The sequence below is a fragment of the Bos javanicus genome, chromosome 14, assembly GCF_032452875.1.
Source record: "Bos javanicus breed banteng chromosome 14, ARS-OSU_banteng_1.0, whole genome shotgun sequence".
Taxonomy (NCBI): Eukaryota; Metazoa; Chordata; class Mammalia; order Artiodactyla; family Bovidae; genus Bos; species Bos javanicus.
Window position 1 is genome coordinate 81,676,748 of NC_083881.1, and position 16,186 is coordinate 81,692,933.

Here is a 16,186-nt window from a genome sequence, read left to right on the forward strand (position 1 = left end):
ACTAAAATGGGCTGGAATGGGTGAATTTAACTCAGATGACCATTATATCTACTACTGTGGACAAGAATCCCTTAGAAGAAATGGAGTAGCCCTCATAGTCAACAAAAGAGTCTGAAATGCAGTACTTGGATGCAATCTCAAAAATGACAGAATGATCTCTGTTCGTTTCCAAGGCAAACCATTCAATATCACAGTAATCCAAGTCTATGCCCTGACCAGTAATGCTGAAGAAGCTGAAGTTGAATGGTTCTATGAAGACCTACAAGACCTTTTAGAACTAACACCCAAAAAAGATGTCCTTTTCACTATAGGGGACTGGAATGCAAAAGTAGGAAGTTAAGAAACACCTGGAATAATAGGCAAATTTGGCCTTGGAGCACAGAATGAAGCAGGGCAATGGCTAACAGAGTTTTGCTAAGATAACACACTGGTCATACCAAACACCCTCTTCCAACAACACAAGAGAAGATTTTATACATGGACACCACCAGATGGTCAGTACTGAAATCAGATTGATTGTATTCTTTGCAGCCAAAGATGGAGAAGCTCTATACAGTCAGCCAAAACAAGACCAGGAGCTGACTGTGGCTCAGATCATAAACTCCTTATTGCCAAATTCAGACTTAGATTGAAGAAAGTAGGGAAAACCACTAAACCATTCAGGTATGACCTAAATCAAATCCCTTACGATTATACAGTGGAAGTGAGAAATTGATTTAAGGGACTAGATCTGATAGATAGAGTTCCTGATGAACTATGGACGGAGGTTCATGACATTGTACAGGAGACAGGAATCAAGACCATCCTCAAGAAAAAGAAATGCAAAAAGGCAAAATGGCTGTCTGGAGAGACTTTACAAATAGCTGTGAAAGAAGAGAAGCAAAAAGCAGAGAGGAAAAGGAAAGATATACCCATTTGAATACAGAGTTCCAAAAAATAGCAAAGAGAGATAAGAAAGCCTTCCTTAGTGATCAATGCAAAGAAGTAGAGGAAAATAATAGAATGGGGAAGACTAGAGATCTAGTCAAGAAAATTCAAGATACCAGGGGAACATTTCATGCAAAGATGGGCTTGATAAAGGACAGGAATGGTATGGACCTAATAGAAGCAGAAGATATTAAGAAGAGGTGGCAAGAATACACAGAAGAACTGTACAAAAAGGTCTTCATGACCCAGATAATCACAATGGTGTGATCACTCACCTAGAGCCAGACATCCTGGAATGCAAAGTCAAGTGGGCCTTAGGAAGCATCACTACAAATGAAGCTAGTGGAGGTGATGGAATTCCAGTTGAGCTATTTCAAATCTAAAAGATGATGCTGTGAAAGTGCTACACTCAATATGCCAGCAAATATAGAAACCTCAGCAGTGGCCACAGAAGTGGAAAAAGTCAGTTTTCATTCCATTCCCAAAGAAAGGCAATGCCAAAGAATGCTCAAACTACCGCACAATTTGCACTCATCTCACACACTAGTAAAAGAATGCTCAAAATTCTCCAAGCCAGGCTTTAGCAGTACGTGAACCGTGAACTTCCAGATGTTCAAGCTGGTTTTAGAAAAGGCAGAGGAACCAGAGATCAAATTGCCAACATCCGCTGGATCACTGAAAAGCAAGAGAGTTCCAGAAAAACATCTATTTCTGCTTTATCGACGATGCCAACACCTTTGACTGTATGTATCACAATAAACTGTGGAAAATTCTGAACGAGATGGGAATACCAGACTACCTGACCTGCCTCTTGAGAAACCTGTATGCAGGTCAGGAAGCAACAGTTAGAACTGGACATGGAACAACAGACTGGTTCCAAATAGGAAAAGGAGTATGTCAAAGCTGTATATTGTCACCCTGCTTATTTAACTTATATGCAGAATATATCATGAGAAACTCTGGGCTGGAGGTAGCACAAGCTGGAATCAAGATTGCAGGGAGAAATATCAATAACCTCAGATATATAGATTACACCACCCTTATGGCAGAAAGCGAAGAGGAACTAAAGAGCCTCTTGATGAAAGTGAAAGAAGAGAGTGAAAAAGTTGGCTTAAAGCTCAACATTCAGAAAACTAAGATCATGGCATCTGGTCCCATCACTTCATGGGAAATAGTTGGGGAAACAGTGGAATCAGTGGCTGACTTTATTTTTGGGGGCTCCAAAATCACTGCATATGGTGACTACAGCCATGAAATTAAAAGACACTTACTCCTTGGAAGGAGAGTTATGACCAACCTAGATAGCCTATTCAAAAGCAAAGACATTACTTTGCCAACAAGGGTCCATCTCGTCAAGGCTATGGTTTTTCCAGTGGTCGTGTATGGATGTGAGAGTTGGACTATAAAGAAAGCTGAGAACTGAAGAATTGATGGTTTTGAACTGTGGTGTTGGAGAAGACTCTTGAGAGTCCCTTGGACTGCAAGGAGATCCAACCAGTCCATCCTAAAGGAAATCAATCCTGAGTGTTCATTGGAAGAACTGACCTGAAACTCCAATACTTTGGCCACCTCATGCGAAGAGCTGACTCATTTGAAAAGACCCTGATGCTGGGAAAGATTGAGGGCAGGAGGAAAAGGGGACGACAAAGGATGAAGTGGTTGGATGCCATCACCGACTCGATGGACATGAGTTTCAGTAAACTCCAGGAGTTGGTGATGGACAGGGAGGCCTGGAGTGCTGCAGTCCATGGGATGGCAAAGAATCAGACACGACTGAGCGACTGAACTGAACTGAATTGAATACTTATTAATGGAACTAATTATTTTCCCATAACATCTTATGGAAAAACCTAAATGAGCTCTTTGGGCAACCCAATACCTCCCATTTTTGTGCTTCTGATCTCTCAGGTTGGATGGATGGAGCGGTCGGGGTAGGCTGGGGGAGAAGCAGACAAGCTTCGTGGGCCTGTCTCCTCGTCTGTAATATAAGGTGGCTGCACCACAGCCTCCAAAGCCACGCTTGGCACCTTCTGTGACCTGAAGTTGTTGCTTCTGGCGCAGGTGTTAGCCTTCCTATATGGTGTGTGAGGCACCGAACCTGTATCCATAGACTAAAACAACTGAGACATGTCCATGTATGTACATTGCAGATGTGCTAAGAATTCATGGAACAGTGAAATCTGGAGGGTGAGGGTAGAAGTTGATGAATTAGATTTCTGCCTCCTGCTATACCAATTACCACAACCTCAAAACGACAGAAATCTCTTGTCTTACAGTTCTGTAGGTCAGAAGCCTGACGTCATCTCAGTGGGTTTTAAAATCAAGGTGTCAGCATTTCCTGTCTGGAGGTTCTAGGGGAGGATCTATTTCCTTGCCTTTTGTAGCTTCTAAAGACTTCCCGCTGTCCTTGGTTTGTGGCCCACTTTGAAGTCAGCAATGTCGTCTCTCTGTTTACCTGTGACCACGTCTGCTCTGAACACAGCCTGGAAGCTTTCTTCACTTTGAATGACCTGTGTGATTCTGTTTGGGCCACCAGGGTAATCCTGGGTAATCTCCCCAGATTACTTCAAGGTTACTACGTCACACTTAATAATCTTTTTGCCACATAAAGTAATATGGGAAGAACCCCCTGGAGACAGGAATGGCTGCCCACTCCAGTGTTCTTGCCTGGGAAATCCCATGGACAGGGGAGGCTGGCGGGCCCCAGTCCTTGAGGGTCACAGAGAGCTGGACAGGATTGAGCGACTGACAACATGTTCACAGACCCCAGGAATTGGAAATAGACGCTTCAGGGGCCTTTTTCTGCCTTCCTCATTGAGCGAGACCTAACAGAAACACTGGTTTTCATTCGGAAGGAAACCCTCTCTCTCTAGCCACCCAGGTAGTCACTCTGTATTCTTAAAAGCTCATTTCCATAAAGTTGTTCTGTCCTCGGGGTCCTGTTCTAGGCTGTCAGTCACACGGTACATGTGCAGGTACCCAACATACACCAGACGGGAGCACAGAAAATGCCTCCAGAGTTTAGCTAATACACCCTTTAACAGTCATCCTAAAAAGCCGTACACTTATTCCAACTGGAATGTAGTTACGTTGTCATTGTTCAAAACCTTTTTAGACCTTCTCTTTTCAAGTCAAGCTAGTGATGGGACACAGAAGAAGACTGGAGTGCTTTCTCCTTACATATCCTTTTTCGTTATCTCCGCTTTAGTTCACTTCCCTTAATGTGCTTGGGGAACAGGAGTTCCAGAAGACGTCTGCAGGGCTCAGAGAGCAAAGGGTTCTGGGTAAGAAAGTGTCAGAGACAGCGTATTAAATCTGTTTCTCAGAAAGTCATGAGAAATTTTAGGGTGTCAAAGGCTTTGAGACATCTTGAGGTGCAACAGAAACAAACAAACAAAAAAAAAACCCCAAACTGGTTTAAATTTGGTTGGAGAATAAACAAATGCATTTGTGCAGTGTCCCTTAATCCAAGTTGACTTGATCCTAATCCTAGGGGGATGGATAGGAAAGAAGAACAGGCCCTAGAGGGTGCTTGGCAGAGGATGGTGGGTGTGTGTGAGGGGACAGAGTGACCCTGAAATGTAGAAAGTAAGGAAGGCCCCACCCTGCTAACCACCTGGCCTTTTGTAGCTCTGGAGCAGACTTTAAATATGGGCTTTAAATAAATTCAAAAACAGCAGTAATTTTTTCCTGGAAATAGAACACTTCTTGATATTCCCTTCAGTTGTTGTAAATCAGCAGAAAAGGGCCCTTGATGGTGGCATTTGTATCAGAGGCAGCACTGGTGTCTTCTCAAAGCCAGGGGCTCCCTGAAGCGTCCAGCCCAGAGTTTCCTTGGGACGCTGGGTGGGGGAAGCCACGTACCTGCCTCCTGCCAGATGAGCTGCGCCTCACGGAGTGAAGCCTTGATTGATTTCCTGTGGATGGCTGTCTAGGAAGGCAGGAGGGAGAGACCAGGAGAGACACACTGCCCACTGAAAATAATTTGTTTCCTATAGTCAGTGCCAGGAAAAGGCTGGCTTCTACTCATGCTGCCTTCAGCTGCGGACTTCCCAGGGCAGAACGTGCATTGCTGCTGGTGCTGTTGTAATTCCTACCCGAGGCCTAAGCTCAAGGTGCCTCCCCTGCAGGAGAGCAGACAGTGAACAGCCTGTGCAAGAAGGGGCCCTGAATTTAGCTGGAAGTGAATACTGGTGGGTGGGCCAGCGTCACACTGTACCATGAGCTCTGCATCAGAAGTCAGGAGACCTGGGTTCTAGACGCCACCCTCACATGACCTTACCTGGCTGTGCGAGCCACACTGCATAAGCTTCTTTACCTACCTTCTCAGGATGTCAGTTTCCCAATTAATTCATTCAAAAATTTTTATTGAGTAGCTATGCTGGATCATTGAAAATGAAAGAGAGTTCCAGAAAAACATGTATTTCTGCTTTATTGATGATGCCAAAGCCTTTGACTGTGTGGATCACAGTAAACTGTGGAAAATTCTGAATGAGATGGGAATACAAGACCACCTGACCTGCCTCTTGAGAAACCTGTATACAGGTCAGGAAACAACAGTTAGAACTAGACATGGAACAACAGCCTGGTTCCAAATAAGAAAAAGAGTACGTCAAGGCTGTATATTGTCACCCTACTTATTTAACTCATATGCAGAGTACATCATGAGAAATGCTGGGCTGGAAGAAGCACAAGCTGGAATCAAGATTGCCAGGAGAAATATCAAGAACCTCAGATATGCGGATGACACCACCCTTATGGCAGAAAGCGAAGAAGAACTAAAGAGCTTCTTGATGAAAGTGGAAGAAGAGAGTGAAAAAGTTGGCTTAAAGCTCAACATTCAGAAAACTAAGATCATGGCATCCGGTCCCATCACTTCATGGCAAATAGATGGGGAAACAGTGAAAACAGTGGCTGACTTCAAAAATCACTGCAGATGGTGATTGCAACCATGAAATTACAAGACGCTTACTCCTTGGAAGGAAAGTTATGACCAACCTAGATAGCATATTCAAAAGCAGAGACGTTACTTTGTCAACAAAGGTCCGTCTAGTCAAGGCTATGGTTTTTTCAGTAGTCATGTATGGATGTCAGAGTTGGACTGTGAAGAAAGCTGAGTGCCGAAGAATTGATGCTTTTGAACTGTGGTGTTGAAGCCTCTTGAGAGTCCCTTGGACTGCAAGGAGATCCAACCAGTCCATCCTAAAGGAAATCAGTCCTGGGTGTTCATTGGAAGGACTGATGTCAAAGCTGAAACTCCAATACTCTGGCCACCTGATGCGAAGAGCTGATTTCATTTGAAAAGACCCTGCTGCTAGAAAAGATTGAGGGCAGGAGGAGAAGAGAGCGACAGAGGATGAAGTGGTTGGATGGCATCACCGACTCAATGGATATGAGTTTGAGTAAGCTCCAGGAGTTGGTTATTGACAGGGAGGCCTGGCGTGCTGCGGTTCATGGGGTCACAAGGAGTCGGACACCACTGAGCAACTGAACTGAACGATGTGGACAAGAGATGTGAAGGACAGGTAGGTGTCCATGAGGGACACAGAAGAGGACCAAGATACTTTTTTACATTCATGGACAATCTACAGAGGATGATAATTTTGTTCAGTATATAAGAGGATATAACAAAAGGCGGAAAGTGGGAAATGCCTTACAGGAAAGGCCAGAAAGTTGTTATGAATTTCCACTGAGGGAGACAGACAGGCAGGGATACAGAATCTACCCTGTCCCTGGAGTGGCGAGGTGGGGAGAACAGCTCCTGAGGAGGCAGCGTTTCAGTGGACCTTGAAAGATGGATGTGCTCTGCCCCCACTTAGACAGGAGGGTGGCCTCCTTCAGAGGGGATTGTAATGAAACTAAGACGAGCTCAGGCAAGCCCCGTGCTGTCCGTTTTCGTATTGTTTAGCTCTCTCTCGCTTCATCACTGCTGCCTCCGCTTCACAGTCACCATCAGCTCTGAGAACTCTAATCTCAAGCCCTCTTCGTTTCTCTCAAAGATAGTCCCCAGACGCCCTAACGGGTCCCCTGACTCTGCCGCTGGGCTGATCCTTCCTCCCGTTGCCGAGAGAACTTCGTCGCGCAGCCCTTCCTGTTGCGTCACTTCCTGTCTGGAGTCTCCTCACTGGAGCCCTGGCAGCGGTGGGTGGGGCCCCTGTGTTCCGCCGGGTGCAGGTGGCCCTGCGTTTGAATCCTTGCTTTCCCTCCAACGCGGCTCCCCAGACGCCCAGCTCGGAGCTGAGTCACCGCTTTACTGAAAGCTCTCCCAGTGTTCCTCATACCGTTCGACACCGTGCGTGCCTTGCGGGGAGCGCTTCCGTTTGTCTGGGTCGCTGCTTCTCCTTTCTCCCCCTGGGGAGCTCCTGATGGTTTCTCTCTAAAACTGTGCTCTTCCGGTATGAGGTCCCCCTCCCAGCCTTACCTCCTCGGGTGGGAGACTGCATTTCAACTGTCAACGTCCGTCTCTCCATAAAAAGGAGAGTTTCTTGAGGGCAGATTTTTTTTTAAACCACACTCATGTTCTTTCTGACTCCTAGATCCCAGTTCAGCATCTCCAAGGGTAAAGTCCATTCCGTACAAAGGAGTTCCATTCTGAGAGTGCATCCCTAAATCCAGTTTGTTCATGAGGCCAGCAAAGTCAGCCTAGGTACCCACCTGGCACAGTCAGCAGGATTACTGCACTGTGATAGCTTTCCAGTACTTCTCACACAAACAGTACCGAAAAACACAATAAATAAAGAAAACATGTTTAATCTTGCAGTACAGTTCCTGGCAAAGTGCAGTCATCCAGGACAACAGCTGGCACACGGGGCAGGCGTCAAGTGAGCAGGAGGGGGTACTGACCGGAGGGTGGGATACGGGCGAGCTGAGGGCATCAGCGTGGGTGGGGGCCATGTGCCCCGCCCACACCTGCCACTGATGGAGCGCGGGTCTGCATCTTTGCAAGTTCACAGCTTGAAGGTTCGTGCGTAGGGGACTTATCCTGCTTAATAAGCGTTTGTTAAAACAAAGAGCAAAAGTGTGATTACATTCTAGTTAGGCTGGTACTCAGGTGAGTATGAGGAGATTAGTTTTACAGACTAAGGGTCAGGCATGGAAGCTCAGATATGCAGATGACACCACCCTTAAGGCAGAAAGTGAAGAGGAGCTAAAAAGCCTCTTGATGAAGGTGAAAGAGGAGAGTGAAAAAGTTGGCTTAAAGCTCAACATTCAGAAAATGAAGATCATGGCATCTGGTCCCATCACTTCATGGGAAACAGATGGGGAAACAGTGTCAGAATTTATTTTTTTGGACTCCAAAATCACTGCAGATGGTGACTGCAGCCATGAAATTAAAAGACGCTTACTCCATGGAAGAAAAGTTATGACCAACCTAGAGAGCATATTGAAAAGCAGAAACATTACTTTGCCAACAAAGGTCCATCTAGTCAAGGCTATGGTTTTTCCTGTGGTTATGTATGGATGTGAGAGTTGGACTGTGAAGAAGGCTGAGCACTGAAGAATTGATGCTTTTGAACTGTGGTGTTGGAGAAGACTCTTGAGAATCCCTTGGACTGCAAGGAGATCCAACCAGTCCATTCTGAAAGAGATCAGCCCTGGGATTTCTTTGGAAGGAATGATGCTAAAGCTGAAACTCCAGTACTTTGGCCACCTCATGCAAAGAGTTGACTCATTGGAAAAGACTCTGATGCTGGGAGGGATTGGGGGCAGGAGGAGAAGGGGATGACAGAGGATAAGATGGCTGGATGGCATCACTGACTCGTTGGATGTGAGTCTGAGTGAACTCCGGGAGTTGGTGATAGACAGGGAGGCCTGGCGTGCTGCGTTTCATGGGATCACAAAGAGTCGGACATGACTGAGCGACTGAACTGAGCTGAACTGATGGAAGCTCAACTCTTAGAGCTGAGCTAAGGGTGTTTTGATTTTAGTTAGCAAACACCTAATATTTGGGACTTGGACCATGAGATCTTTCTTCTTTCCTTCAGCACTAAAATTCTATAAATCTATGAATGTAGCTACTGTATTTTCTTTGCATTTCAAGTGTTCCTGAAATCAAAGGAAAATATGCCACTTTTTCTTGCCGACATCTACAGGGACTATGTGTTTTCCATCAAAGCTTGTTTTGGTGGAGTTACGGACCTTCGTTCACTCAGGAATTTTGAGTTTGTTTTTCTTTTATTTTGCAAAACGAAAGATCAAAGGAAAGACATCAGAGAAGTTGGAATAAGAAAATAATTTCTTGTCGTTCAGATATGTTCACTAAGTGTACATATGTGGTTTCCTGGAGACCACCTTGCTGTGCCCTGCAGCTACTTAGTCACAAGCATTGGGAGGCTGAGTGTGAGGAATTTCGGGCCTCATTAAACGCATCAGTCTCTGCACACCAGAGGCGCCGACACCTGATGCCATCCGTTTACCTTATCACTCAGGCTTGCACTGCCGTTTCTCTGTCCAAGTTTCAAATAGGAAGAGTTAACACATGATCGCTAGCAATGGAAACATTAAGAATATGTTGGTTCAGAAACAAAAAATATTCAAGATGAAATAGATTTTAAGAAATGACTCAAAGACTAATTCTGAATGACTGGAGTGAGATTTGGGAGATGTTTGTTTGCTTTTTAAATTACTGCATTAAGAAAAATATTACCTACACTGAAGTAGAAGATTCAGGCTAGCAAATGTGTTGAGCAGTGCTCTCTTTCCTGGCAGCAGTAGAGTGTACTGTGGAGGGCAAGGGTTCTGGAGCCCAGCTGAATGGATTCTGGTCCCAGATTTTCCATTTCTTATTGTGTGACCTTGGGCAATTTATTTATCCTCTCAATGCATCACTCTCCTTATATGTAAAAAGCAGAGACGTTACTTTGCCAATAAAGTCCGTCTAGTCAAGGCTATGGTTTTTCCAGTGGTCATGTATGCATGTGAGAGTTGGACTCTAAAGAGAGTTGAGTGCTGAAGAATTGATGTTTTGAAACTGTGGTGTTGGAGAAGACTCTTGAGAGTTCCTTGGACTACAAGGAGATCCAACCAGTCCATCCTAAAGGAGGTCAGTCCTGGGTGTTCATTGGAAGGATTGATGTTGAAGCTGAAACTCTAATAGTTTGGCCACCTGATGCAAAGACCTGACTCATTGGAAAAGACCCCGATGCTGGGAGGGATTGAAGGCAGGAGGAGAAGGGGATGACAGAGGATGAGATGGCTGGATGGCATCACAGACTCAATGGACAGGAGTTTGAGTAAGCTCCAGGAGCTGGTGATGGACAGGGAGGCCTGGCGTGCTGCAGTCCATGGGGCGGCAAAGAGTCGGACACGACTGAGTGACTGAGCAACAAGAAAATGGAAGTAGCATCTCACAGGGTTGTTGTAAAGAGTAAATGAGCTTATCTTACAGGAGTCTTGCAGGGATTAAATGAGTTCACCTTACCAGGTGTTAGATGGCTTAAATGAATTAATGTGCCGAGATGTTTACCTGGTACGTGGTAAAAGCAGCTTGAGTTTTAAACCACTAGTATCTACAAACAATTTCTTGGTTTATTAAAGATGAGGAACAGAGGCTAATTTTTGTTTGCTGATTTTTGGTTTTGTATTGCATCAAATGCTTGAAAATGAAGTAGGCAGCAGTCCTAGATGTATAATAAATATTTTAATTTAATATTGCACTTAGCTGAATATTCAAGTGACTCTTTTATGGAAAAAACGGGCTAGGTGGTTTTGGAAATATAAAGTAATATAAGTTATGGTCCCCAGCATTAGCGATCTTACCATCTACATAAAGAGAAGAGAAATCTTTGTGTTAACATTGTTAAATGGGGGCTTCCCAGGTGGCAGTATGGTAAAGAACCCATCTGCCAAACAGGAGAGATAGGAGACTTCACTAGGTTTGGAAGAGCCCTTGGAGGAGGAAATGGCAACCCACTCCAGTATTCTTGCCTGGAGAAGTCCATGGACAGAGGAGCCTGGCAGGCTACAGTCCATAGGGTCACAAAGAGTCTGACATGACTGAGCAACTGAGCATACACATGGTTAAATACATACAATAATAAAGATTTAGTATGAAATAGGTGGTATTTGAATTGAGTATTGCATTAGAATATTGCTGATACTTGATATATAAGATATTCTCTTAATACCTTTCTCACAAGTGTTCTGATATACTGACTAGACCAGGTCTGCCGGAATGAGAAGTTTTACTTTTGATAAGCAGATGATAGTGGAAGTTGAGGCCACGCATCAGTAACATGTCTTTGAAAGCGAGGACTCTGACTTTGTCACATGTATATCTAAGAGTCACCGGGTGACTCTGAATACAGGAAGAGCTGCTGTCGGTCCGAAGTCACTCAGCTTCCTGAACTGCATCAGGAGGACGAGACTCGTGGTTGTGCAGAGGATGAACTGAAGAGGAGGGTCTTTCGTTAGGGAAGCTGGCTTGAAGGCAGGTGCGAATGCCCTGGCGTGAGATGGTTGGGGCTGCAGCTGGGTAGTGGAACAGAGGGGTGGGTATGAGAGGAGCTGCGATGCCGAAGTGTGGGGGGCATTCCTCGGTGGGCCAGTGATGAAGACCCCGAGCTCCCACTGCAGGGGCTCGGATCCAGCCCCTGGTCAGGGAAGTAAGCTCTCAGGTGTCACAGGGGACGGCCAAGAGCAACACGAAACAAAACGTGTGAGTGTGTGAGAGACAGGCGTGCGGGAAGCAGGGGAAGGAAGGGGGACAGGGCGGGGGCGGGGCCTGGCTGCCGGCTCAGGGAGTGGGCGTGGCGCTCCTCGTCCCTCCGGAACTCCACCTCGGAGACGGAGACGCGCGTTTGTCGCCTGAATCAGCCCCAGTACAAGTATTTACACCTCTGACAGCCGCAGACAGTACAGGTGAGGGCGTTTCATTTTTCCAGAAAGCCAGTTTACCTGCACACACTGGAATGAACACGGAATTCTCATTTTGGATGACTAACTGAATAGAGATTTTTGGAAAAGAGACTGATTTGAGACCTGTTGAGATTATAGTAACAACTGGGGACAGCCTGACAGCGTGACAAATTCCATCTGTAAATGGCACTTACTATCCTTCTGGTAGAGGTTATAAAAAGTGTTGTTCAGTAAATCTATTACCCTGCCTTGGAGTTGAAACAAGAAGAAGAAAGTCTTCTGAAGACACGTGTTTTGCATTATACATGTAATTTCATTGCAGAAACACTTAAACAAAAAAAAGGCCATTGTTTTTCAGCAAAAGTTTTTACAGATACGGTAAGGTTTCCTATGGGTCAAAGAGTAGCTAAGCCACAAAACAAAACAATAGTTCAGCTGGGACATTCGCGTTAATACAGGCTCACATTACCAGGGAGAATCGGGGAGAAGGCCTCACGTGCTGTTAATCCCGAATGGAGAGCAGGGTGAAGAGCTAGCATTTCACAGATTCCACCTTTCACTTGAGCTCTGAGGTTGGAAGATGTTTTCCTTTCTGTGAGAGATATGCTTTCAAAAATGAAAACCATGTCTCTTCGCAGCAGAGATGTGTGACATCGATTGCGCAGCATCAGGAGGGAGAGGCGTTTCGTGTGAAAAGAGTGAATGTTTTATCCGGTGACACTGTATTACAAGGCGGTATTGCTGCAGGACCCCAATTTTGTGTTCACGCGTACTGTGACTTTGCATGCAGAGACTGGGCGAGTAAAATGTTTAAAGTGTCTGTGGGACCACAGTGGAGGCCTGGACGCAGAGAAGAGACTGATGGGCACGAGGGGCGGGAAGGGAGGAGAGAGCGGGGCAGACGGAGCGAGTCACACGGACGCTTACACTAGCATGTGTTAAACAGATCGCAGTGGGAAGTTGCTGTGTGACCCAGGGAACTCAAACCCGGTTCCGTAAATCCTGGAGGGCTGGGATGGGGAGGGAGGTGGGAGGCGCTTCAGGAGGGAGGGGACACATGTCTACCTTCGCCGCTTCATGTTGATGTATGGCAGAGACCAGCACAATATTATAAAGCAGTTATCCTTCAATTACAAATAAATAAATTTAAATAAATGGATAACCAACAAGGAAACACAACACAACACAGAGACGTTGCTGCTTGGCGGGATGACAGGCTGCTATTTGTTTATTCCTGTGGCTGCGTGTCTACTCTCGCTGCAGAATGATGAACGCTAAGGAAAACCTCGTCGCACAATCAGAAAAGACGCGCCATCATTATGCTTGGCTGAGTGCAGCATCCTAACTCGACAATTTACTATTTTGCAGGGTGTCCCTGGAGCAAAGGGAGAGAGGGGAGAGAGGGTGAGTATCTCTTGGCTGCGTAGCTTTGTCCGGGAGCCTGGCGAGGGAGGGCGGTTCTCTGTCCGGGTCAGTCATCGCTTCACTACCCGCCCCCACCACCCCCGCTCACCCGACTGTGAGCACCTTTTCTAGCGGATCCACCCCCGGGCTGGAGGTCCGGCCAGCTGGCTTCTCGTTGCAGCTCTGCTAGTCCAGCTAGGTGATCTGGAGCATTTGTTTAGGGATGAAACAGAGAGGGTCACTCATTTAACTCAGAGTGGATTTAATGAAGACATTATACAGAGGATGGGAAAGGTTTCAGAGAAGTAAACGCTCTGCTCAAAACACCAAGCGGTAGATCGCGGCTTGCGTGTTTCCGATATCTGCACCCAGGAAAACAATGACGTGCGGGGTCGGAGCACTGGCTGTGAGACCTAAAACAGGTTATTTCAGGGGCCTTTTCTCTCCTTTGAGAAACTGTGCCGCTGCTCAGATAATCGTGCAGTCTCTTCTGATAGACGCAGTGGTGACCTTGGGCTCACCCGATGACCTCGGTGAAAACTTGGTTTGTAAGTTTTTAACTCTATAAACGGATTTAGCATCTTTCCTCTGGTTGCTATTAGTATTCAATAAGCCACCGCTTGAGAAAGTGCCATATTTTATAAGCTCTAAAGAGTGATAAAGAAGGCATTAAATAATATATAGTTAATGGGTTTGTTTCAAACACTTAAATTTTTTAAGAATCTGGGACCAGAAGTGCGTACTTGAGCGTCTTAGTCTAACGCCGGCTCTCAGGAGCCTCGCACGGCGCGTGTGGGGTGCTCCCACCTTCCCCGTGTGCGCGGTGGGCCATCCTGCCTGTTGCTCGGCAGCGAAGGGCCCGGTTGCAACAGTGGGTCAAGTCCCAGCTCCCTCCTGGAGGTCCTGCCACGGGCTGGGCCGTGGTCGGTAGTCAGGGGTCTGCTTTTTCTCTCCTCCAGGGCGACCTTCAGTCTCAAGCCATGGTGAGAGCGGTGGCACGCCAGGTGTGCGAGCAGCTCATCCAGAGTAAGTGCGCTGTAGTCACCAATGTTCGCTGTTTCTCGGCCAAATGGAAATTCGCCTTTTGCACAAGTATAAACTCAGCGTTGTCTTGGCGCATACCCACTAGCTTTACAACTGGCCATCACTGACCCACCTGAGGTCACTACCTCTTTAGATGTAATCTCATTACGGATTACCCTGGCCTTCTACAGTGATGATGCAGACGCAGATTCCTCTCTGCTGTTTGTCTGGAAGCTCCCTGTTCGCCCGTATAGGTTTAACTTGACTTCCCAGATCAAATCTTCTATTTCTTCTTCATCTCTCCAAATAAATGAATCTTTTTCATCAAGTGCTAAGGACTTGAAAGCTGCCAAACTGAGGCAGCAGACCTGCCTCCCAATCTCCAGACTTAAATCAATCTCTCTTTCTTATCCTTTTCTTTGGTTAGCCCAAGGCCCTTCTCTGTAAGACTTATGCCATAAAAGACAAACAGAAGCACACGCACACGCGGGTACAGGCCTCGCGTGGCATTTGACGGGATCCTTGGGTCCACGCCGAAAACTGCACCGGAGCGCACGTTACGTCACGCCTGTCCCATTTCCTCACCTTAAACCTGAACTTTCCCTCTATTTTAAATGCTCCCTCTATTTTAACTTTAGTGCGTTTTATGTTATATAGTACACTAGTGTGTGTGAGATAGAGAATTTACAAGTAAAACTACTTAAATTTAATACCGAAATAAGAATCTCTGAAACCACAATTAATTACAGAAGGGAAACTGAACATTAAGTAGAATGCGTCTGCAGCTAACCTGTGTCTTGGATTATTTGTAGGTTTCTCATTGCAAGTATACAGTGTAAATGGGTACTGAATTGTTTTAAGGAAACCTAAGGGTTAAATCCTAATATGACTCATTGACCATAACATAAGGACTATATCACAAGAGTTACTGTCTTATTCCACTTTGGAATAGAAATGTTATGCAGATATGTGATTGTTTGAAACGTGGCCTAACAATTGAGATTTCAAAATCCAGTTTTTCCCCTCAGGAATTGTCAGATTCCTGTGAATAATTTCTCGGAAACCAGCGGGGTTATACCAGAGCTGAAACAGGCCTGTAAAACGGGGAGGGCCTGCCTGTCAACGTCCTTGTCGGAGAAGAACACGGCAGAGACTGCATGTGGCCCCATGAGCACAGCTCAGCCTCCCCAGAGCCTCGTCTCTGTCATCCGAGCTTTATCTTTCCTCCCTTCAGCTCTGCCTCAGAGCTTGGTTACCATGTGGCTTATAATTCCTCACTTGCTCGGTTGTCTGTTTTTTCGTCCAGAGCTAATCAGAAGAATTATGCTAGGAAAGGTTGAACTATGTGAGGCTCCAGTGATGACCTCTGGAGAAGTAGTGGAGGACGGCCCCTTTATCAGAGCAGGAAGCTGAAACAGCAGAGGCGGACACGTCTGCTCCTACGCTGACTTTCACGAATGTGCCTCCTGGCGGGCCCGCGTCATCAGCCACCCAGTCCTAATGACAGTCCTGCTCCTAGGCTTAAGAAGGCATTGACTGTATCTTAGAAATCATCCCTCTAGAAATTGTTGCCATTCCTTATTAGGGTTGGATATTTAAAAAGGAATAAATAATAGTCATTTGGAAAATTCACTTCTGTAGGGAAATGTTGTCTACTGATGATTCTGGGAAAATGGGGAATTATGATATCAAATATTTTCTCAGTTTTTACTTGTAATTATTAACATCCATTCTTACAGGCTCAACTGAGTTAAGGGATAATGAGAGAAAGCCAAATTTAAAAAAAATAATAAAGCTAGTGAGAGTTTCTGCAGCTGGGACTCAAGTAAAGGTTTCTGCAAAAAGGCTTGGCAATGAAGAGATGAGTTGAAACACAGCACTTGTCTGGGGATTTGTGAGCAAGAGGGTGGGGCAGGCTTTGTGGGTTAGGAAAGAAGACAAATCATTTGGGTGGAAATTGCTGGAGAAAAGGGGC

The 16,186-nt window shown here is 45.8% G+C and overlaps 1 protein-coding gene across 6 annotated transcripts in view; it reads left to right on the plus strand.

Moving 5' to 3' along the window:
* The window catches only part of COL14A1 (collagen type XIV alpha 1 chain), a 233,440-nt gene that overhangs the window by 186,765 nt on the left and 30,489 nt on the right, over window positions 1-16,186 (plus strand). For all 6 annotated transcript variants that reach the window (XR_009740970.1, XR_009740971.1, XM_061439527.1 and 3 more), the window contains exons 43-44: window positions 13,153-13,188; window positions 14,148-14,214. Coding sequence is in view for 4 of the 6 variants with exons in the window: in XM_061439527.1 (XP_061295511.1) it covers window positions 13,153-13,188; window positions 14,148-14,214 (103 nt within the window). In the remaining 2 variants the exon portion in view is untranslated. The remainder of the gene's footprint in view (window positions 1-13,152; window positions 13,189-14,147; window positions 14,215-16,186) is intronic.